This window comes from Pleurodeles waltl, chromosome 4_2, assembly GCF_031143425.1.
Source record: "Pleurodeles waltl isolate 20211129_DDA chromosome 4_2, aPleWal1.hap1.20221129, whole genome shotgun sequence".
NCBI classification, from domain to species: Eukaryota; Metazoa; Chordata; class Amphibia; order Caudata; family Salamandridae; genus Pleurodeles; species Pleurodeles waltl.
This window is the reverse complement of record NC_090443.1, coordinates 742,902,003-742,927,644: the sequence shown is the minus strand read 5'-3', so window position 1 is coordinate 742,927,644 and position 25,642 is coordinate 742,902,003. Positions and strand designations below refer to the sequence as shown.

The following is a 25,642-nucleotide window of genomic DNA, read 5'->3' as shown; positions in this document are numbered from 1 at the left end:
CCCTCTGTGTGCATTTTTCAATAAATTCCAGACTGGCATCAGTGTGGGTTTATTGTGCTGAGAAGTTTGATACCAAACTTCCCAGTATTCAGTGAAGCCATTATGGTGCTGTGTAGTTCGTAATGAGAAACTCCAAGACCATATACTCAATATGGCTACACTGCACTTACAATGTCTAAGAATGGGTTTAGACACTGTAGGGGCATATTGCTCCTGCAGCTATGCCCTCACCTGTGGTATAGTGCACACTGCCTTAGGGCTGTAAGGTCTGCTAAAGAGGTGACTTACCTATACCACAGGCAGTGGTTTGTGGGGATGGGCCCCATGAGAGGGGTGTCATGTCGACCTTGTCTTTTCCTCCCCACCAGCACACACAAGCTGCCAGGCAGTATGCATGGACTGAGTGAGGGGTCCCCCAGGGTGGCATAATACACGCTGCAGCCCTTAGGGAGCTTTCCTGGTCACAGGACCCTTGGTCCCATGGGTACCTTTTATAAGGGACTGAACTGGGTGCCAGGGCTGTGCCAATTGTAGAAACAAAGGTACAGTTTTAGGGAAAGAACACTGGTGCGGGGGGGCTGGTTAGCATGGTCCCAGCACACTTGCAATCAAAGTTGGCATCAAAACTAGGCAAAAAGTGGGGGGTAACCATGCCAACAGTGGCAATTTCCTACAGGGAGCCCAAAAGAAAAGGGGGAGAAGATAAGGAAGAGGAAAAGAACGTATTTCACCTAGGATCATGACGTATCCTCAGCCGAGTCCAAGACTCAGGCGGGTCACTATCCCCCAGGGCTCACCCCCATAGCGGGGCCACTCGCTGGCATGCCGTGAACCTCTAAGTTTCTTGCTGTTTCTGGAGCCCCAGAGGAGGTAGACCCTCAATTCAAATGCAGGCGTTAAAGTACCCCTCTCTGTTGACTGGCAGTTAGGCCCAGTGATGTCTGACCTCGGCTGATCCAACTATTGGTCCTTCCCACGGTCCCCTCCCACTCGCCATAATGCCTCCTGTGGGTCGACAACAGCAGCATAGCAACAGGGGGAGGGAGGGTATATGAGCCAAAGGAGGGAGGCAGCGATCTCAATGCCACCTAATAGGGCCGAGTCCAGCACAGCTGCGGCCCCTTCCATTCTAGGCCAGCAGCCCAGAGCCCCCTGGCAGTCCTCAAAGTCCCCCGCAGAGCCCCTGGAACACACCAGTATCTTGGCCTGCCACGTCCGCAGGGCTCAGCAGTGACCGCAGATGGGGCTCAGCCCAGCATTGTAGGGCCCCAAAGGTTGTGACCAAGACCGTTGGCGCCCACCAAATATTAGCTTGGGGGGGCCGCAGACATAGGACCCGCTGAGCACACGCATGCAGCAAAGTTGCAGCTACATCACCATGTGGTCTTATAAGCTTTTCAGTGCTGCTGCTTCATTGGCGAGTCTCCCACACCCCTGTTAGTGACCTAGCATGGCTGGCCTTCTCCAGGTCATTCTCCGAGCACCACCTTGTGTATCTGTCTGGCCACACCAGGCCTCCTTAGACACTCATCTGCTGGACTCGTCTTCCTTCACACCCGGCATCAGTCCCTTGCAGCTTAGACTCATGCCGCGGGTGACATGCCCAGCTCCCGCAGGGCCAGTTGATCTTCTGTACAGGTGTTGCCGTGAGAGGGGGTCTGGTGCAGTCTCACCGGTTCAGTCCAGCGATCAGTTTGACTTATCAAGTCAATGTGGCAGTAAACTGCACACGTAGGCACTGCAGTGGCAGGCCTGAGACAAGTTTGAAAGGCTACTTCTGTGGGTGGGGCAACCTGTGCTGCAGGCCAACTAGTAGCATTTAATTTACAGACCCTGGGTATAGGGCATACAATTTTACATAGGACGTAGAGTGAAATTAAATAAGCCAAACAGGTGCAAACCAATTATACCAAGTTTTAGGAGAGAGCAAATGCACTTTGGCACAGATTAGAAGTAGTAAAGTGTCCAGAGCCTTTAAGCCAACAAAAAGAGGGTAGAAAACAAAAAACCACAGGAGGAGAAAAGCAAACCGTTTGTGGATAACCCTGCAGAAAGGGCAAATTCCAACACCAGACACAGGGCCTGATTTCAACTTTTGAGGAGGTGTTAATCCGTCCCAAAAGTGACGGTAAAGTGACGGATAGCCGTATTACAAGTCCATTATATCCTATGGAACTCGTAATACGGCTGGTGGTATATCCGTCACATTTGGGACGGATTAACACCTCCTCCAAAGTTGTAATCAGGCCCACACTTCTGATGCAAATCAAGAAAAGTACACTGTTCCAGTGAGGGAGAAAGTCAGTTACAATGGGAGGGTCCTATTTAGGAGCAAAAACCTCACACACCCAAACAGGTGTCATGCTTCATCATCGGAGTTGCTCCTCGTCAGACTGGCGCTGCAATGTCTGACGGGCTCCACCCCAGATGGGGGGGCTCTTTGCCGGAGTTCTTATCTGAGATGATGCCCAGACCCTTATTGTGTGTATAAAGAAAGGAGATCAAGAAAGAGGAATCTAAAATTGGCTCACTGAACCATAAAGGCAAATCTATTTAATCAGAATATATAGGTCAGAGGCCAAGGTTAAAACCAATCATAAGAGTGAAACCGAGTTAATGGTCAATCACTCTGGAGAGGGGTGGGGCATTTCCACGCCATCCCCTATTAAGGTCGACATGTTTCACGTCTAAAAGAGGCCCAAAAGGGTCCAGTGACGCTTCTTCAGGACCAAAAAATGAAAAAATTGACTAGATGGATCTCCTATTTACGTCAAGTACTAGCAAACTTATACCTGAAATTGTCAGGACAAACTGTATCCAGTCACTCACACTAATATGAAATTGCTCATCCTGTCTGTCGCCCTCTGAAATGAGATAAACATGATAAACATGATTAAGCAATAGTATGTAGTATTGACATAACTACCCATAATGACACATTCTTCAACATGGGTAAGGAAAGTGGTGATGTCAAACAGTGTGAGTGTAAAACAAGTGACCCCCACGAAAACGTGTATAAACATATTTAGAAAGGGCTTGCCGTCCCCATTGTGGAGCGGGCTACCTGGGACAGAGCGGACCAATGGTCAGGTCTGTATAACTCCTCTGGAGTGGGAGAGTAATGGTACAGAGAAATGTAATAAATAAGGATGTGTTAATATCGTGCGAGGAGAGTTAGAAAAAACACTCTGGGAGGCACAATGTTACAACATTATCTCAATGAAGTAAGAAAACATCCCTAACAAAACACATCACAGCAGTATCACCTCGTTAGTAGTAAAACGAAAATTATTAATATTCAAATCGTCGTTATAAATGCAATGATTTTCATATGGTTTATCCAATTAATAGAAGCCAATGGATAGTCATAATCGGTAAGGCTATGTCCAGAAAAATGAAATTTACAGAGACATGAAATCTGCGGCAAATGAGATGTTATCTCGTAACTTGATTTATCGTCAGTGAAAGGAAAAGAAAAGAGAAGGAAGATAGATCGCCGTATTGGTGATCAATGAAAAACTTAGTAGGTCGTACTTGACCCTCCTGCGATATTAAGCGCATACTCCACACACTGAGTGAGGGTACTGTTAAAGTCATGAAAGTGATGCTGCTATTCTTGAGGTGTCTGTGGAACCCCGTCGGGTCCCGGGCCGATGCTTCATTTGAAGCAAAATACCGCGTAAAAGGAGAAAGTAACAGTAACTTACTGATATTAGTACAGCCTGTCGGCGGGTCACCTACCCGGGTCCGCGTCTCCCGTACGAATGGAGGGACACGAAGGGACCCGGTAAAAGAGTGGTTCCATGCGGAAGTTGACCCCTTTCCTGAACCGGAACTACTCTCGTTACGACATTCGATCATGGACGTCATGAAAAGAAAAGAAGGACTACCAGATTGCGGGTCCAACATAGAAGGCATTGAAAAAGGGAGGACTCGTAATGGTGAAGTAGCCTTGAAAAATGAAAATAATGATGAAAAAGCAAAAAACAAAATAGAGGTAGTGTGGTTGTAATCTATGAATAGTCAAATTGGAAAGTTGCTAGCTATTGCTATGCCAGATGTCTCGAATTTCCGTCTAAAGAACATCGTGTCAAAAACATATTAGAAGTGCCTCAAGAGTATTATGTTGGGCAAGGGTGTTACGAAAAAATAGTCAGTCATGTACTGTGATATATAAAAACGGGGGGGCAAAAGGATATATAAGAGGATCATGATTCCAGTAAGTTCTACCGAACTAGACTTGACCAAGGTATATCATCGTTGAGTCCAGTTAGATGAGTGCGGAGTCTATACACCCATCGTTGTTCTAATTCAAAAAGGGCATTAGTATTGTTAGATGTGCTTGTCTGTAGTACGACCCACCACATGTCGTCTAGGCTATGTTTAGCCTCACAAAAGTGAATACTCAATTTCGTAGTGGCCCTCCCGCATCTAATGTTGCTGCGGTGCTCATTGATACGGAGTTTGACAATACGTGTGGTCATACCCACGTATTGTAACCCACAAGGGCAAGTAATCAAATATACGCAATTGCGTGTATTACAATTAGTGTGTTTTAGGAGATGCCAAGTGCCTATTGGTTCCAAGGTAAGGCACTTTAGTCGTTTTGTCAGAATGCACACGTTGCAATTACCGCATGGGTAGTGTCCAGCTACTGGAGGAATATCCCACAGAGATGTCGGTCTCTGAAGGCGAGGGGCAGGGGGTGGTCTGGTGTGGACAAGTATGTCTTTGATATTTGAAGTACGTTTGAATGCAAAACGAGGTCTGGGAAACTGCAAACCTCCGCTGCATAGAATAGACCACCTCTTGTTAACCACTTTCTTGATGGAATTGGAAAGGGAGGTAAAGGTGGACACACAAGTCAGTGTAGTGTCTGAGGCACGTGGAGTGTGAGTCAGTAGAGAGTCCCTGTTATAAAATTTGGCCCGCTTGAAGGCTGTCTTGACTACCTGAGTGGGATAATGACGGTTGTCAAGCTTCTCAGACAGGTCTCTGGCCTGTGCGACAAACGTCTCTAGATTGCTGCAATTACGTCGCAACCGAAGAAACTGGCCGTATGGTAAGTTGTCTCTTAGTGCTTGAGGATGAAAACTGTCATATAGTAAGAGGCTATTACGGTCAGTGGTTTTGCGGTAAGTGCTAGTGTGTAGCCTGCCATCCACTATTGTAATCAGAAGGTCCAGAAAAGGTATCTCGGTAACAGAGACCGAGGATGTGAAGTTCAAAAAAGGGTCCAGTGTATTGACCCAGGATGTAAATAAATCGACCTCTTCTAAGGTCCCTTGCCAGACTATCAAGATATCATCGATATATCTACGCCATAATTTGATGTCGTCAGAAAATGGATTACTGTCTGGTAATATGTATCGTGACTCAAAATCAAACATGTAAAGGCAAACCGTTTTTATAAGGTCACGTTTAAGTGTGGAGAGCCTGTCCCACTCTTCCTTTGATGGACCCTCCCATTGTAACGGACTTTCTCCCTCACTGGAACAGTGTACTTTTCTTGACTTGCATACCTTTAGGGAGGTTGTACACTGGACCAATATTCCTCCCAATCCCTCTGTTTATTAGTATACTAGCGCAACTGTTTAGTTGTGGGATCTTACAATTCACTAAACCCTTATGATGGATAATTTCCAGGGGCTTAGTTTTGACGACGACATAGTATCTGCAATTTTGCAGACCCCGTCAATTTTGGGGAATGATGGTGCTGGACCTTCTGGTCCATCAAAGGAAGAGTGGGACAGGCTCTCCACACTTAAACGTGACCTTATAAAAACGGTCCTACATGGGACTATAATGACCGAATATTTGAGAGCAAACAGCTCCTAATGGCCTTCTGGTATCAAACATACCCAGGATTTTCCTTCATGATCTTGCCTTTAGGAAAGACTGGGCCCAGGTCGCCTGGAAATGTACCAGGGACTGGTTGGTACTAATCATTAACACATCCAAACGATTAGCAGAATCTATCTTGATACAGATCAACCTTCTTGAGGGCACCTTAAAAACCTCTGTCTCTGTGACTGCTTTCAAATGTCGTTTATCTGAAATAAACGCTGAACTCAACGAGACGAAGGAATTTCTAACCCAACAGAAGATCACCAAATTACAAAAGGATATTTCTAAATTCAGTAGAGAAAAGGTATATCCTTATATCTCAGACGACTTTTCCGTCGAGACTCACTCTGTCTCCTCGGATGAATCTTCCTCCTCGGTGAAGAAACCCTGGAAATACAGCAATAGCTCCTCCTCCGACGGATGGAATACGGATGATGACGGAGCACATCCTTTCTATCACTATCCCCAATATCCTCCAGGACAACCACTAGGGTGGCAGCAACCCTTCCCCTTTTACCAACCTCACCCAATACCACCTTATTTGCCTTTTTTAGGCCGGGGCAGGGGAAGAGGCAGAAGGAGAGGAAGAGGCAGAAGGGTCCATTGGGCCCAGGAAGAACCACAAATGGTGACCCGCAGCCAAGGGAAGAATCCACCGAGCCGGACTTAGTGGTCAACCTCTCCTCTAGAGAACTTTCCTCTGTGGAGACACGGGTTTTGAATAGAGGGCTAGGCTTTGTACCCACCCCTATTGAAGACCCCTTCCGCCTACACTGTGAGATGGCTCAGTTCTTCAGAAAAATCAGATTACGGTGTTTCTTTGAAGGGGCACCTAAGACAGAGGAGCCGCAGGACTCTGGCTTAAAGAGACCTTCTAAATTCATGCCCCCTACTTCGGCCATCCCCTGTGAAGTACTCGCTTTTGAAAAAGCTGTACTTAGCGACATTTCTTCTCTACAACCAAAACAGAAGTTTGTTAACACTTCTAACATTAAAAATGTGCTCTTAAGACTCTGGCATCCGACATGAGCATTGTCATAAAACCTGCAGACAAAGGGGGAGCCATAGTCGTAATGAACTCCACTGACTATCGACAGGAGTGCCTCAGACTTCTCGGTGATTCCTCTCACTACGTACAGATTACTAACGATCCCACTGTGAGACTTCAAACTGAAATACGAGGAATGATAGAGGAAGCCCTTGGTAATACATGGATCACACGCAGAGAAGCGGAGTTCCTGGATACCGTGAATCCACGTATCCCGTATTTCTATTGTCTCCCTAAAGTCCATAAAGGCAAGACACCTCCTCCTGGCCGGCCCATTGTCTCCGGTATTGGCTCAATCCTAGAACCACTCTCTACTTTTTGCGATCATTTTTTGCAACCTATTGTACGATCATCTTCGACGTACTTACAAGACACGAAGGATGTTCTCAACTTGATTGAAAACATCAACTCCACTGTATATGTCCAAGCCTTAATTACAATGGACGTTGAGGCTCTATATACGAATATTCCACAAGATGCCACATTGCGGGTTGTTGAAACAGCTCTTTCTTTCAGTGAACACCCTCTCACAACTCCGGCCCATTTCATTATACACTGTGCATCCCTGGCTATGAAAGAGAATTTCTTTCAATTTGAGGATCTCCTATTCCATCAGATCCACGGGACTTCTATGGGTAGTACTTTCGCCCCCAGTCTCGCTTGCCTTTACATGTTTGATTTTGAGTCACGATACATATTACCAGACAGTAATCCATTTTCTGACAACATCAAATTATGGCGTAGATATATCGATGATATCTTGATAGTCTGGCAAGGGACCTTAGAAGAGGTCGATTTATTTACATCCTGGATCAATACACTGGACCCTTTTTTGAACTTCACATCCTCGGTCTCTGTTACCGATATACCTTTTCTGGACCTTCTGATTACAATAGTGGATGGCAGGCTACACACTAGCACTTACCGCAAAACCACTGACCGTAATAGCCTCTTACTATATGACAGTTTTCATCCTCAAGCACTAAGAGACAACTTACCATACGGCCAGTTTCTTCGGTTGCGACGTAATTGCAGCAATCTAGAGACGTTTGTCGCACAGGCCAGAGACCTGTCTGAGAAGCTTGACAACCGTCATTATCCCACTCAGGTAGTCAAGACAGCCTTCAAGCGGGCCAAATTTTATAACAGGGACTCTCTACTGACTCACACTCCACGTGCCTCAGACACTACACTGACTTGTGTGTCCACCTTTACCTCCCTTTCCAATTCCATCAAGAAAGTGGTTAACAAGAGGTGGTCTATTCTATGCAGCGGAGGTTTGCAGTTTCCCAGACCTCGTTTTGCATTCAAACGTACTTCAAATATCAAAGACATACTTGTCCACACCAGACCACCCCCTGCCCCTCGCCTTCAGAGACAGACATCTCTGTGGGATATTCCTCCAGTAGCTGGACACTACCCATGCGGTAATTGCAACGTGTGCATTCTGACAAAACGACTAAAGTGCCTTACCTTGGAACCAATAGGCACTTGGCATCTCCTAAAACACACTAATTGTAATACACGCAATTGCGTATATTTGATTACTTGCCCTTGTGGGTTACAATACGTGGGTATGACCACACGTATTGTCAAACTCCGTATCAATGAGCACCGCAGCAACATTAGATGCGGGAGAGCCACTACGAAATTGAGTATTCACTTTTGTGAGGCTAAACATAGCCCAGACGACATGTGGTGGGTCGTACTACAGACAAGCACATCTAACAATACTAATGCCCTTTTTGAATTAGAACAACGATGGGTGTATAGACTCCGCACTCATCTAACTGGACTCAACGATGATATACCTTGGTCAAGTCTAGTTCGGTAGAACTTACTGGAATCATGATCCTCTTATATATACTTTTGCCCCCCCGTTTTTATATATCACAGTACATGACTGACTATTTTTTCGTAACACCCTTGCCCAACATAATACTCTTGAGGCACTTCTAATATGTTTTTGACACGATGTTCTTTAGATGGAAATTCGAGACATCTGACATAGCAATAGCTAGCAACTTTCCAATTTGACTATTCATAGATTACAACCACACTACCTCTATTTTGTTTTTTGCTTTTTCATCATTATTTTCATTTTTCAAGGCTACATCACCATTACGAGTCCTCCCTTTTTCAATTCCTTCTATGTTGGACCCGCAATCTGGTAGTCCTTCTTTTCATGACGTCCATGATCGAACGTCGTAACGAGAGTAGTTCCGGTTCAGGAAAGGGGTCAACTTCCGCATGGAACCATTCTTTTACCGGGTCCCTTCGTGTCCCTCCATTCGTACGGGAGACGCGGACCCGGGTAGGTGACCCGCCAACAGGCTGTACTAATATCAGTAAGTTACTGTTACTTTCTCCTTTTACGCGGTATTTTGCTTCAAATGAAGCATCGGCCCGGGACCCGACGGGGTTCCACAGACACCTCAAGAATAGCAGCATCACTTTCATGACATTAACAGTACCCTCACTCAGTGTGTGGAGTATGCGCTTAATATCGCAGGAGGGTCAAGTACGACCTACTAAGTTTTTCATTGATCACCAATACGGCGATCTATCTTCCTTCTCTTTTCTTTTCCTTTCACTGACGATAAATCAAGTTACGAGATAACATCTCATTTGCCGCAGATTTCATGTCTCTGTAAATTTCATTTTTCTGGACATAGCCTTACCGATTATGACTATCCATTGGCTTCTATTAATTGGATAAACCATATGAAAATCATTGCATTTATAACGACGATTTGAATATTAATAATTTTCGTTTTACTACTAACGAGGTGATACTGCTGTGATGTGTTTTCTTAGGGATGTTTTCTTACTTCATTGAGATAATGTTGTAACATTGTGCCTCCCAGAGTGTTTTTTCTAACTCTCCTCGCACAATATTAACACATCCTTATTTATTACATTTCTCTGTACCATTACTCTCCCACTCCAGAGGAGATATACAGACCTGACCATTGGTCCGCTCTGTCCCAGGTAGCCCGCTCCACAATGGGGACGGCAAGCCCTTTCTAAATATGTTTATACACGTTTTCGTGGGGGTCACTTGTTTTACACTCACACTGTTTGACATCACCACTTTCCTTACCCATGTTGAAGAATGTGTCATTATGGGTAGTTATGTCAATACTACATACTATTGCTTAATCATGTTTATCATGTTTATCTCATTTCAGAGGGCGACAGACAGGATGAGCAATTTCATATTAGTGTGAGTGACTGGATACAGTTTGTCCTGACAATTTCAGGTATAAGTTTGCTAGTACTTGACGTAAATAGGAGATACATCTAGTCAATTTTTTCATTTTTTGGTCCTGAAGAAGCGTCACTGGACCCTTTTGGGCCTCTTTTAGACGCGAAACATGTCGACCTTAATAGGGGATGGCGTGGAAATTCCCCACCCCTCTCCAGAGTGATTGACCATTAACTCCGTTTCACTCTTATGATTAGTTTTAACCTTGGCCTCTGACCTATATATTCTGATTAAATAGATTTGCCTTTATGGTTCAGTGAGCCAATTTTAGATTCCTCTTTCTTGATCTCCTTTCTTTATACACACAATAAGGGTCTGGGCATCATCTCAGATAAGAACTCCGGCAAAGAGCCCCCCCATCTGGGGTGGAGCCCGTCAGACATTGCAGCGCCAGTCTGACGAGGAGCAACTCCGATGATGAAGCATGACACCTGTTTGGGTGTGTGAGGTTTTTGCTCCTAAATAGGACCCTCCCATTGTAACTGACTTTCTCCCTCACTGGAACAGTGTACTTTTCTTGACTTGCATACCTTTAGGGAGGTTGTACACTGGACCAATATTCCTCCCAATCCCTCTGTTTATTAGTTTACCACACTTCTGATGGCCTTGATACTTCAGCCTTCCATTCCCTCCTACTTCCTGTGTCATTCTTTTTCGGTGGAACTGGTTGCCCATAAAAAAAAAGAAAAAAAAAAGAGTGTTATCCTAAAGACTCTGTGCTTGACATTTATGGATATCCATGTCAACACACTTATTCACTAAGAGAGCAGATGTCACCTTATAACCCTTACAATTCATAGAATTCAAGTGAAAGGTGCATTCAGGCCAGTCATTTGTGCCTCTGGTGGAGGGACTTTGGTAGATTCTCTGTTCATGCACACTCTCCATGAAATACCGGCTGCTATTCCGTTAGGATGATTCCAGAATCTGTGACAAATTACTGTTCTGTATCAGTGTTTTGACTCGCTGGTGTGTTGCAGGTTCTGTTTTTAACAATTTCCTTAATGCCAAGAAGACCAAATCTGCAGTTGGTGCCACAAACATAAAAAACAATTAGTCAACAATCTAGGTGAGAGTGTCCCAGGGCAGACAGGGGTAGTGGACTCCCAACTGTAACTCCTGGAATCTTTTCCTACTGGTGTCGTGGGGACCTTATATTGCAAAAGGAACCAAGTACCCCACTTCAGCATTTGGGCTTTTATAGGTGGTCACCGAATCACACCTCTCATCACAGAGTGTCCATGCCACAAGTTCCTTTTGTTCCGGTTAAGGAAGTACCTGGCCTGGGCTGCTCCCACTGAAGTAGGGTCAAGGCTGATTTGCATAAGGATGGGTCCAAACTGAGGTGGCATGGTGGGCGAGAAACAATGGATTGGGATGCATCCCTGAGCAAGCAATAGTGGCTGAGATTAATTCAACCTTTCCATCCATCGCTTTGCTTTTTGATGCCCTAAGTGTGACGGGTATGCCCAGATGTGAGTCCCTTGCTCTCTGTACCAATGGAATCAGGCTATACCTGGCGAATGAGCCCATAACAAAGGCAAAGTTGGTCCTGGGTTGCTTGGATTCTGATTCAGGGAGGGCCTGGCCTCACAGTTCAGGCTGGGCTGTTCCCACTGGAGCGGGCCCAAGACTGATCTGCGTATGGCTGCATCCAATCTGAGGGAGCACAGTGGGTGAAAAACAATGGATTGGGATGCGGCCCGGGCAATCACCAGTGGCTGAGATTAATTCAACCAGTGATGATTTTTAAAATTTTATTGTTATATATTAGATCTAACTGTTTGCTTAATTTTTAAGAGAGATTAAATACATTTTATAGAAATTGTTCTGGTCACTATACCAACTGCTGTTTTTCCAATTTATTCATTGCTAATAAAGGCTGGCTTTTTGTACAAAACAATCTGTAAATAGATTAAATAAGGATTTTATTTACAATGCAAGGAACATTTTGAACAAGGTATAGTGTTGGCTGATAGAGGGCAATACTATTGTGAAATGAGCGTGCCATCTCCCTTCCTTAATGTTAGTTGTTGCTCATTTTGATTTTGCTTTGATTTTTAAATTCTTTTTGCAATTTAATTCCTCCATTTTAATAATGTTTTTTTTTATATTGGCTTATTGTTTTTTTTAATGTTTACATCTATGGCGTCCGATGTCTTATAATACTCAATTTTTCTGTTTTGTATTTTATCTCTAGTTTATGTTCTTCAAACTGTTTATTTTTTATTGTGGCACACAGAGATACAGTCCATAAAATAGTTATATGTAGATTCTCACAGATGAACGGACATGTCCATCCTAAATTTTTTCTAGTGATCCAACAAGATCAAAATACTATATAGAGCAGAGATAAAGGCTCTGACACACCCAGATACAACTGATTGCAATATGTTCCTTCCTCAGAGCCTCAGATTCTTACCTTTTCTGGACTTTAGGCCTTATTTAGAGTTTGGCGTATGGGATTCTCTGTCACAAATGGGACTGACTTTCTGTCTACTATATTACTCTATTGCTAGTGCAACAGGATATAATGCACTTGAAATACGGCAGAAGGGATATCCGTCATGCTTGTGATGCAGTATCCCAACCATCAAACTCTAAAGGTGTTTCAAATGGAGTAGAGGGCAAATTCTTTGTCAAATGTTTGAACACATGAATGATCTCTATGCATCTTAGCTAGTGATCCTCCACAGCTCTTGTTATGGCCAACTTTAGTTTATTTGACTGTATGCTATATGTCTGGTATTAAAATAGTATTTAAATGTGTGTGACTGAAAGACTGTGGGTGTGCGTATGGAAATAGGAGTGTGTGTGTGTGTATGTGTATGCTAATGGTCTTTGTGCCTGCGTGACTATCAGTGTGATTTACAATGTTTGATATGCTTATTTCATTTCTCTGTTTTGTTTCATGACTGTTTCTAAATATGATTTTTAGAATGGTTGTGTCTAAGTTATATTTTCCCTCACTGTGTATCTGTCTTGGTGTTTGTGGGTTTTTTGTATCTCTGTATGTGTGTGTCCATTGAACACATTGTGTCTCCATGCACATGTTACTCTAAGACTGAGCTACAGGCGTTGTGCCAATAGAGTACCGGGAGAGCATCTAACTTTGTCACTATAGTTTTGAGTTTGAGTGTGTAGGCGAGAGGTGTTGCAGACATAGCTATCACTATACGAGGCTCAGTGGGTCTCTGCACCTGGGTCATAAAGGGTCTGAGATAGTAATGATGTGCGAATGGTGTTTGTAACTGTGGCTCTGAATATAATGTAATTGTGCCTAAGCGCATGTGTATTTATTTAACTAGTGTACTCTGAATTTGTGTTTCTTTGTATGTCTCAGAGTCTACGTTTAAGCTCACACAAGTCTGAGACCACAGCACATACTTTATTTTGTCAGGGAAAATGCTAATTTGCCTTATCCTAAGGTTGCCTATAAACATGGATATATATGGACACCTGACTTTAAATATAGATAGAAGGGGCTTACAGTAAAAAAAAAAACAAAAAAAAACTAACAAAGAAAACAGGCCAATAATTGACTCTAAAGCATGTGGGAAGGGGTGTGTGTATGCATGTGTAACACCAGTATACCCGAGGTATACACATTTTTGTCCATTCCCAAAGGCAATTCTGCATCAGTTCAGTGGTAACAAAATAACAAAACCAAGACTTACCTCTTGAAGTAAAGCTGCATACTTCTTTTCACACTCCTTTTTTTCAATTTCACAAGCAATCTGTCTATCAATTTCAGATAACCTCTTCTTGGCCAATTCTCGATCATCTACCTTTTGCAAGAAGAATAACATTTTCCACATTTAAGCAGTGTAGTTTGGATTGATTCTTTAAGATCTAACAGGAGGACATACACTATGAAAAGTCTAAGCAGACTACATCGCCTGTGAAAATGTTAATAGCATTTGTTCATATATCATGTGAGGTTTCTTAAATGATAAGTTTAAGAAAGTACTTGGTGAATTATTATTTTAATCAAAGTAAAAGCCTGCCACATCAGTGAGCTTTGTTGTCCCTTCTAAAACTCAGAAGCCATTTATTTAATTGGGTTTTAGCAAAGAAAAGTGACCAGGAAACTCGCTATTCCTTAGATAGAAAATGGGTGGATGCAAGAAAAATTTGATATAAGTAGTCAAGAGATCCAAGAATACATCACACTATATAGAACAAATATGGATCCTAATCTGGTTATAAAATACATGAAAATAATTGGGTCTACGCTAGAGGTGGTTTAAGGGGGATCAGTTTAATTGGAACTTTACATGTGCACAATATTCAATTAAATCTCTGAAGTTAGGGATTTGGTTAAGAATGGTGTGTGACGGCGTGACTAACATCAGAAGCTCTTGTAAGGAGCTCCTGGCCAACTTGGCTTGATCCTGCTTAATCATGTGTGGTAGACCACCAAGAGGTTCGTTTATCAGCCCTGCTGACTGATCTGGAGCTGTGTCAATGCCACTGGCCCAGGTGGGATCTGTGACTACCTCTCCCGGCCAGATTTCCTGCCTGACAAGCAGTGCCCCTGGTGGTGTGGGCACATGGAAGGTCTGTGCAGCACAGGTGGCCTTGAGCTCGAGCATCAGGGAGAAGCCTGGTGCCACACATACATGACAAGACTGCTGGCTGCAGATCCTGTGGTGGGCAGTCGGAGTCCTGGCCCAACGGCCACCTGCAGAGGAGTTGGACCCATCAGCATTGCTGATACTGTCCACCTTATCGACCTGTTGACGATTTTCCGAGGTACCAGGTACGGAGGTGTGGGTGCGCAGGCTGAAACATGCCAGATACAAGAAAGAGGAGCGGGTCCTGCAGGTGGAGCAGTGAGGCTGCAGAGTGTGGTGGGCCCCCTGCAGGTCTGCGGGTGATGGGACTGGCAGGAGTGGAATGATCCCGATCTGCAGACGAGAGGTGAGTGGGATGTGGGAGGAGTCCCAGACCTGTAGGCCATGGCCTACCTGGGTCCTGGTTGTGGGCCTGATGTGCAGGGCATAGCGGACTCCGTGACTATTGGGTCTGGGAACTGTTTTGTGAGGAAGCAAAGCTATATCCCATGGGCACTAGCCCAAAGGTACTGAATTGGTGGAGTCCCGGCCTGGCTTCCTTGGGTGGAAATGGCAGGCAATATAAAGCAATTACCTAGGCACTGGATTAGCCGCTAAATTGAGACAGGCAGACCATGGTCCTGAGTGGGAGTTCTGAATTGTGAATGTTGTGGTCACTGGGTCCCTGCTAGTCACTGGATATACACCAGAGAAGTATAACATTGAGGCCCAACTACCTGTAGCGGACAGGCTCGCCTAGTTGATTTGCACCTGTAGGTGTGTGAGCTAGAGGCTCTGGCATCAGTGTGCCACAATGCTTTCATACTGTTCGAGGGAGGCCTGTAGCCAGAAGAAATGCTGGACTCTAGATTATTGTCTGGGTGTGAGGAGTCTGTTTGCAAGAAAAAGCACCTTAAAACCCACTAGGCAACACTATAATGAGTTATATGAGGATGTGGATGAACCCAACAAAATAATCCAGGGTTTCTCTGATTTCCAAAGAGAGCGCAGGGCACAGCTACAGAACAATTTCCAGAGCAGTAGGTCTGATGCGAGCTGTGCTGCAAGAACTCTGAACTGTTTGACCTCATAGCACAAATTCCTAATCACAGGTATTGAGACTGTATAATGTGTGGCTAGAGAGAGTGCACCTGCATTTGAGAATCATATCATTGCTATTTACCCAGATTAAGTCTGCAGGGTTTGAGTCTGATAAGAAATCATATATAGCAGTTAAGCAAAAGGTCCAGGCAATGAACCTGAAGTATATGCTCCTGTTCCCAGCTCAGCTACGACTGATGGCTCAGGGAAAGACATTTCTTTGATACCCCAGAAGATGTCTGGTCTTGGCTGGTGTTTGGGGACAAAGCTGGTCCCAGGTGGACTCACCATCTTCGAGATGGCTTTGGTGAGTGAATTATTGACAGAGTGGAGCTAGAGGCTGGAATCAATCCAGAAGCCAGTGCAACAGTGGTGACTGGACTCCCCACATGGAGGTGCAGGATGAAGGGACTTTGAGGCCAACAGATAGGTCCTCTTCAGGGAAAGCAGACACCCAGTGGGGGGTCATCACAGAGACTCCCTGGAGTTGCTCCGGAAATGAAGATCAAGGAAGAAGCAGCGGGTGCCACCCTAAATTGTAGTGTGGAGCCTGAACTGATCAGTTATAGGTGTTTTCAGGGAATGCAGATGCCTGCATATATGTGAAATGTTAGCCATTGGGGATAAGATTCATAAAATAAGAATTACATTCCAGAATGTTGTACAATATGATTTATGTCAATTATGGCCAGATGGGCAGGGGGAGATGAAAATACGGATAGACACTATATTGTGTATTGGATGGTAGACACACTGGTGGATTAGGATTCGCTGGGGAGCTCATTCTGGCTGACAGAATGCTACCCGCAATGCGCACAAAGTTGTTCAGAGTCCTACAGTTCTTTTTGGAATAGGATGGGATTTCATGTCAGGCCCATCAACAGCAAGAAGATGTTCAGGGCACACTGGGGCGAACATTGAGTTGAGGGATGCCCACAATGAGAGGTGTTGTGTTGTTGGGAAGTTAGATGTTTTCTATCACAAACAGAGGTCAGCTAGGGAAGTTCCCATATCACATGAGGAAAGACTAAGATACACAGATAGGCCGACAATGATTGTAAGAAGCACTACTTTGACCCGCTTAGAGGATGGCAGCTAGAAATAGTAAATGTATTTCCTGGTATTGTGGGGACTTAAAGCATTTCCTAAGAGATACAGGGTCACCCTTTCATGAAAAGACATGTTGTTCAAAAAGCCATGCTCCTGGAAACTAATTTGCTGAGGGAGGAGGTGTATTGTCTTGGTAAAAAAAAAAAAAAAACACAGGTGTGCCACATCTATGTCATGAGTTACTCCAACTTTGCATGGGTGGGGGTTGGGGTGGGGGTGGAGAAGTCCTGGCCTGGGGTCCCATTTAAATTGCAGGACCTTCCTTGCTCATGTCTGGGGCATTACTGGGCGCTACTTCCTGGATAAACAGGGGTACTTAAATAGCAGGGCTACAGAGTGAAAGGCCTATAAGGTGACTCTCAGAGAAGAAGGCATTTCACAAATACTTGGAGCGCAAAGGCACTTGGAGAGGAACTTGGTGGACACAGAAAGGGTACTGGCTAGCTTAGTTGTGAGGGCAGAAACAGATTCGGACTGCAAACAGCAGCTGTTAGAAACAAAAACACAGACGGGAGGTATCAGGATCCAGCCTGATAGATACACCTACTCACGACGCAGACACGGATCATTTAGGGAGAGGACAGACAGGTTGTCTTTTAGTATGGCTGTTAAAATGTGAAAAACCCCATGAGCATATACTTTCAATACAACAGAGTGAAGAGAGAAGGGTTATTTTAAGGGAGCAGATAAACAATATTTGTAAGGAATTCCTGGAAAGGGGAGGGGGACAGGGAGAGAAATCTGGCACTTCTCTGACAGATGAACAAGAGGTAAGTGCATTCATGGGTGGGATGAGGCAGGCAATCCTAATAGCAGCACAGCGAGAGGGGTAGGATGCCCCGATTGGAGTGCCTAAATTGAAAGAAGCTCTGGAGAAAATGGTATCTCAATGGACACATCTCAAGAAATGTTCATGCTTCTCCTAGATAAAATGTTGGGAGTTTTCAAAGAAGCCAAGGAGGTGGGTTGCTTATCACCCACAATGCAGGAAACAGTGCCCAAATAGTCCCGGTGCCCAAAAAGAGCAAAGATCACACTCCAGTACTGTCATACCGTCTGATGTCGCTAATAATTAGAGACACCAAGTTGCTGAGTAAGAACCTAGCCAATATGTTATTCAGCATCATTAGGTCCCTTACAAATGAAGACCAAACAAGGTTTATCCCAGGTAGAAGTACAATGCTTAATATCAGAAGACTGATGCATATTATGCAGGAGCCTGCGGACTCTGAGCAGGACTATGTGCTTGTTGCCCTGGACCTGGAACATGCGTTTGACTCAGTGAGCTGGACATATTTATGGGTAGTGTTAGAATGCATGGTGTTTGGTCCTAATTTCATTGGTTGGGGATCTTAGGAATCCAAGTAGTAATCCAGTTACATACTGTATCTCTCTATACCAAGGATGCATTATTATATGTAAGGGACTCAACCAATCAGAACCCCACACACACATACAGAACTGGAATTGTTTGGAAGGATATTAGGATAACAGACTAATCTATCCAAGTCAAGCCTCTTTACCCTAGGCCGGTTGGGGATCTCCCCGCCCCCCCCCCCCCCAAAGGTCCAACTGCCAGACTAGGTCTAAAGTGGAGAACAGAAGGATTCAGATATTTAGGAATCTAGGTCTCACAGGACCTAGGAGAACAAGAAGCTTGAAACATGAGCAGAGTGATGGTGGGGCTACAAAGTTCGGTTTTTGGTCCATTATGGGCAGGGCACTCTATACAATGTTCTGCTAGCCCTGGCTCCAGTTAACATTTGAAACATGAAAATATGCATATGGGTCCCAATTTCAGAAGAGCTGACTTGCAAAAAAGTACTAAGTTAAATGTTAAAATATATGTCTCATGCTAAGGAATGCCAGGGTAACATGGTACCTAATGAGCAAGTAAGTTAGTAATGACGATTTGGTTAATTAATTCAAAGGTTTGGATATGTAACGATCTTCTCATTTTAAACAGTAAACTATATGGAAAAACTAAACAGATATGCAATATGGGGGGTGTTTTTGTCTGAGCAATCAATATACAACAATGAGCTTCCTGACACAGAAATGGTACAATATAAGTGGCTCAAACATTCCATTAAGAAAGCATACAAGGATTATTTTCAATTGTTTAAAACATACAAGTAACTATATGCTGAACGAGCTACAATTGTGACTGTGATCAAACAAACTGTTCTCATTGTTTAGTGATGATCCAATAGGAGTGGAAAGCTGAGCTAGAGACTGGAAAAATTAAATCTGTCTCTAGATGTCCAAATCCTTCATAAAATATTTGAGATTGATTACAATCACTTTATGAAGGTGGTATTAGAGGTGCTAAATATTCAAGTTGGCCTAGGGGATAATAACTTGTGTTTGTATTGTTAAGTCAAGCATCACTTGTGAAGCATTTCAAGTGGAGTTGCATGCTTAACACAGATGCTTTTTGCAGATCGGGCATCATTTCTGGGCAGCAAATTAGTATTGCAATAACTAGGGATTTAACAACAGTCTCTCATTTGCATTCCGGTGTCAAAGCTTTTGAGCGGAGGTGTATTTTTATTGGCAAGAGTGAAATCCTTAACAACTGAAAATGTGTCACCAGATTATTTATTATTATTTATTAATTAAAGTGCATAATAGTTAATTATAACCTTTGCACCACCTATAATAAGGTTTAATTCACAGTACAGATGTCATAAGAAGCCATAAAATCACGTTAAACAAAACAAAAACAATACAATACCTAACACTAGATGAAATCCATAAAAACACAATCTTTTTACAGTGCAACATCCTTTCTGGGCATAGGTGTAAGACAGCCGAGCTTACCTATAACTATACAACCTTACCTCTAATATTGATTTGTGTAAAATATACTTGACCAATAACTTTGATTTAAAACCATATGCTATAAAGGGCAGCTACAACCTTATTGCCTTTAGCCCATGTGATTTTGTACATAACAGGTTAACATACTGCAAGGCCTCAGCCTCATACCGTACCCTCAATTGAGTTCGCCTTACTTTGGGCATCCAGTTTTATGAGACCTGACTTAAAAGTTGTATTAATCTAGCATTCAAAATAATGTCGGATGACTGCTTGCCTACACGTACATATCTTCCTCAGGTTAAAAGCATCCTTAAGATATTTTCTGCGATCTTGCTTTAAGCCTTGGCATATGCAGATCCAGTGTATAAGGTTCCCAACGCCACACCCACATAGAATACAAGGGGAACTTAAACCAGAGCGTTCCCAGGGGGCAGTAGCAGAACCTCCTGGGAGAACGCCAAATCAATATTTAATTAATAGATCTTTTTTTTTCTTTGACCATCCCGACTCCTGATACTGCTGGTATTTCATGGTTTTATACTTATTTATTATTACCTAGGAGTGAGATCTGCCAGCCAAAAGACCCTTATCCATAGCCAAAGACATTTTCTTCATAATACGATTAATATATTTTTTTAAAGTATCGAGAACTAGATTCTCATCCCACAGAGAATGGGGCCCCAAATCGTCTAAGGCTTGTTCTAGATAGACCTGGGATGGGGTGCTTGAATTCAAACTCATCCCCTGCCAGAGTACTTGACTTAGCCCATTTCCCTTTGCTTGTTGACCAGGTTTCCAGATTTTAATATAGGCACCCTGTCTTGCAATTAATTGATTCATACACCCAAATTCCTGCCTAATTTGATCCTGAGATGCATTAACTGGGGGATGAAAAATAACTCAAAAAAACTTTACCAATTATCCCATTCAGGGTAACTGCATCTCTCCCCCTCAAAGCTTCACTACCATAAGTGATACTAGGAACTAGTTTGGCAGTGGACAATAGCTAGGACGGTCTAGCGATCTTTGCAGGGTACGGTAAGCAAGAAACACCGCGTTCCCTTTTCACGTTAAATCGGTTTTCTGGGGAGTAACAGGCCTCATCTCACTGAATATTACCCCCAGGTATCTATAGAGTTTTACTTGTTTAGGTTCATGACCTTGAAGGTACCACTTATACGTTTTGTGTATTCTTTTACTTATTTGCATAGTTTTCGTTTTCTTCTAGTTTATTACCATTCCATTTTGTTTGGCAAATTCTGCTATTTTCACTATCAATCGCTGGTATGACTTAGAAGTATTACATCATCTGCCTAGAGCAAGTTTGAGATACATAGGTTCCCAATCTTTGGAGGGTGCGCATTTACCTCATTTAGCATAGTGGTCAGACTAGATACAAAAAGATTACAAAGATAGGGCACATGCACACACTTCTGTTTAAGACCGTGTTCGGTCATAATGTTTCTTGATAGTAATGAACCGTCCCCTACTTTCACCCTAATCCATGTGTCAGTATAGAACATCTGAATACCTTCTAATAGCTGAGCCATGCTACCCCACTGGGTTAATTTAGCCCAGAACTGGCTACACTGTCCTGAATCAAATTAAAATCCACAAAACATATGTACAGGGGTTGTTTTTTTTTTTTTATTGCATTAATCTATAATGGTGGTGAGAGATGAAATGTTTACCGCTGTTCCAGGCCCTTTAATAAAGACCGTCTGATTGACCAGAACAATGTTTTCATTTGCCCAGCTCTGGAGGTCCTCCAAAAGGGAACCAGCGGAGTATTTTGGATTCAGAGTCAGTTAAAGCGATAAGGCGGTAGCTCTCGGAGTTGGCACGATTTCCACCTTTAAAAATCAGGTGAATAAAACCACCCTTCCAGCATCTTGAAATAGCTTCAAGTTCCAGTGAATTATTAAAAACCGCAGCCAACTTCTCTGCCCAGAAGCCTGGGTTAGTTTTGTATAAGGCATTAGGGATCCCGTTTGGGCCCGGAGCCGCGGCCTGCCTACTCTTATTAATAAGTCTAGTACCCTGAGCAGCCGTAAACGTTAAATCATTTTCTTCTTTGAGCTTGGGGCAGGTGAAAGTGTCAACGGTTCCCTGGTCGTGAACCCCTATCGAACCCCCCTTGGCTAGACATCACTTCTTTACATTCTTTTGCTTGGTTGAAATATTGAGTTAAAACGTCATACCAAGAAGATTTGGAACTATCCGAGCTAGTCAGGATTGTAGGGGCTTTGTTTAAATCATTTACCATTTTCCAAAATGCCTGCAATTTGTTTTTTTGCTTAGAAATAAGGCCTTTGCCCAGAAGTCCTGCCTATTCCTTGCCTTGTCTTCCCACACCAGTTTCCTATGTGAGCTATCTGTATCTTTTAATTCTCTTTGGATACAAAGGTAAGTTGGGTTCTTCTTTGCAAGTCTTAGTAGCCTATTCCACTTTTTCCTCATAGCTGTTATTTTATCTCTATTACTTACTTTTCCCAATGCGTAATTCTGATGGGATTTATGAAGATTTTCAGAGAGAAAACCGATTGCAAATTCATCCAGGAAAGCTGACCATTGAAATATTAGGTCACCAACTGGAGCACCAACCGGTTCACAAATAAGTTGGTTTAGTAACGACGCTGAGTTATACCAATAACTTCAATTGAATCACCCCGCCATTGAAGTTTCTTATAATTAGTTGTGGTAATATTCCTGGGATGCGTAGCAGCGGGTTGAGGCTTTGGGTAACTATAATTAATTTCCATACTTTGCAGACCATGATCACTTAATTCTGTCCTAACAATGTGGTAACTAGGGTTAGGAGTGGCAAGGTGACCACTATATAGTCAAATGCGTAGCAAGTAGCTGCGGGGGGAATATCCTGTTGTTACCTCTCGTTCAGGAGTCTAACGCCTCCAGGTTCTTAACAAACAAAACCCCCTTATAGTCCTGGTGCACAATCTGTTCCTCTCTTTCGAAGGGTTGCAATAGTTTCATGTTAAAGTCCCCTGCAATGAAGAGCTCCGGAGCATCAGATTCTTGCAAACTTGTTAGAATTTCTTCAACCAGTTTGGAGGTCACTCCTGGAGTGGGAGTCAGGATGAATATAAACATTAATTATCAGGAGAGGTCTCCTTATCTTTTTATGCCAATTTAGCAATTTTATTATTAAAAGGTCTGCATTTTCCTCTTAATTGCATACAAGAGGCATTTAGCCCTACTGCAATAAAAGTTGCTAGGCCACCCTTCGTACGACCGAACTTTTTCACCTTATATGTTGGGGGAAACAAAACCTATATAGCCATCAATAGAAAATGGTTTAGTCTCCCAGGTATCCTGTAGTAACACAATCTAAAAGTCTTTTAATAAAGTTAGATCTTTTAATTGCTTATTAGCACTAATCCTGTTTATGTTCCAGGAACATATTTTAAGTGAGTTTTGACTATGTTTAGCCTTAGTAGATCTTAATGATGTGGGATATGGATGTCAGGGTCTCCTACTTTTGTGAAGAGCGGCTGAAAGCCTTCCTAAACTTAATTGCCCAGACTCCTGTCTGATATCCAGAGAATAACTTATTGGATGATAAATTGCTGGTGTAGAATTCCCAATTGCAGTTCTAAGAACTAAAAAGGGTTTTTAAGAGCCACTATTTCGTGTTAGTTTTGATGTCCTATTGTCAATTTCTAAGGGTTCTGGATAACCAATCTGCTGGGGGATTCTGAGCTCAAATCCCCATTTTAGAAAAGCACTTTTCTCATTGAAAACCCTATTGACAAACTGGGATGCAGCCCAGGTCACCACATTAAATTTGGACAACTGGTGCGAAAAAATGAACAAACATGCAGCAAAGTAGTAAACAGCATTTAAAATAAAATAAGGGTCACTTCTCAATTTTTCAAACGTGATTACCTTGTACATCCTGATGTTGGTCATGTTTTCTGGGGTGGTATTTTACTCTTTTTTTTATTTTATTTTTTACACTTACTGTCCAGTTATGTGTCCTAACCTTTCATGTTGTAAGTGTATTTTGTTCACATAGTCACTGGATGAAAAGTCAATAGTTATTACAGAATGTATTGTCTTGGTGCTATTTATGCATTAACAAAATATAAACATTCACTAAAAGGAAGATGCCCACACATTGTGACTCATTGTTGGAGTTGTGGAACTGCTTTTCACTCGAGTCTAAACACCACAAGTCCTGAAGAGCAGTGCATAGTAACTGCCATGCTCAACTATTTTAGATGCATCTCTCCCCCTCCCATTGACTTTCAGTTGCCACCCCTTTCTTTGGTGCTAAAATACAAATTAGGCACATATGTGTCTCATTGGAGGTACTTTCCAAGAATAAACCTGAAATGTGTTTATTTCTTCTGTGTAGAACATAAACAGGAAAGAACATCTTGCAGCATTTTAAGCCTCTAGTTCAGTGCCCAGGCGAAGGCCTGATTGAGAACCTTGACCTACTAGAGATATCCGAAAGGCATTTATGCCCCAGAAAAAACTACAACTAATATTTTTTTAGAAAGGTGGGCATCTAAATGGAAGCAAACACAGGTTTTAACAAAAAAAGGCCAATGTAGCCTTATTGAACTATTACAAACTACTGCAATGCTAGAAAACAATATTGAGAAACACAGAAAATAAAAAATTTGCAATACAAACATACCACTGTAGGCTTCATTTTTCCTGAGGCTGCATCATAATTAAGCATATCAGTAGGATCAATCCACTCATCATCCTGAGCCCTTGAATCTGTCAGCAGTAGCAGTACATTCAGCATCAAATTAATCCATATTGTACAATGCATATTTCTAAAAAAACAAACAGAAAAGCTCCTGTTAGTTGACAAAAGCTGCCTGACGTCTGAGACAGATCTAGACTACAGCAGGGTATTTTATACAATGGTTCTATTCCAGTTGACCACATTCAAATAGTTTTGGTTGATTGCATAGGACTGTTTTGATGACTTTAGTTCCCCCTGAAACTGGACCACTGTGTTGATGTGCTTTTTCTGCAAATGTGCTCCTATTGTTGAGTAGGTGTTTCATTTTAACAAGTGTATCTTTCTTTCTTTTTTTCAGCTTGATTGGTATTTGCTTATCCCAAAACTCCATACTCTGCTTTAGAACAATTGTTTGACAAGAATTTACAAAAGGGTACGCTATACACACATTAGTTGAAAAAAGGGATCTTTATTCCCAATTTACTCTAAAGGGAGTGAGGAATGTTCTAAACTGGTTGGAGAGTGGTGAGAGCATTAAAAGAACCAGGGCTTAGAATACCTTTCAGAGTAACCCATGAATACGTGTTTCCCGTGTGAAATTTCTGTATCTTTGCTGCTTTTCTGCACTATGGAAGAACTTGTAAAAAGAGAAATGAACACACAATCCTGCCATAAAGGACAACTGTCTTCTAAATTACTTTGCACTTAGGGGTTTCTCTCTTTTGCAGAAGAAAATGACAGGGGGACAACAGTGAATCAAATAAAACAATGTTTTGAAGCACAGTCTTAAATATGTTAGATGTGGAGCACTGTTGTAGATTTAACAAGGACTCAACTAACATACTCTACACTCCCAGGCAAGCCACAGCCCTATCTTGGTATGATTCACAAGCACAAATTTAGCTAATTCACCATTCATAATGGAATTGATGGTTCATTGAGAGTTCTTTCTGGGGCACGGGAGGGTTTACTCTAGACTGTGTTTTTCCATTATGCATTCTAGCCACCCAAGTACTAAAACCTGCTCTTTACATTTGCCCAGCCCTTTCAGTGCCCAGTTTAAAACTATTGCAAATTATTGTGAAGTTTGAATGAACACCAAATACCAAAAATAGGTGTGTTAGAAATCAGATCTCTGTGTGGCAGTGGTTTGCTTCCTTTGCGAG

The 25,642-nt window shown here is 42.8% G+C and overlaps 1 protein-coding gene across 7 annotated transcripts in view; it reads right to left on the bottom strand.

The window, feature by feature from the left end:
* Positions 1-25,642, bottom strand: part of CLCC1 (chloride channel CLIC like 1) — a 190,529-nt gene that overhangs the window by 134,303 nt on the left and 30,584 nt on the right. For all 7 annotated transcript variants that reach the window (XM_069232390.1, XM_069232391.1, XM_069232394.1 and 4 more), the window contains exons 2-3: positions 24,420-24,564; positions 13,841-13,951 (exon numbers count right to left, since the gene is read on the bottom strand). In XM_069232390.1, the coding sequence (XP_069088491.1) occupies positions 13,841-13,951; positions 24,420-24,560 (252 nt within the window). In that variant the 5' untranslated portion in view covers positions 24,561-24,564. The remainder of the gene's footprint in view (positions 1-13,840; positions 13,952-24,419; positions 24,565-25,642) is intronic.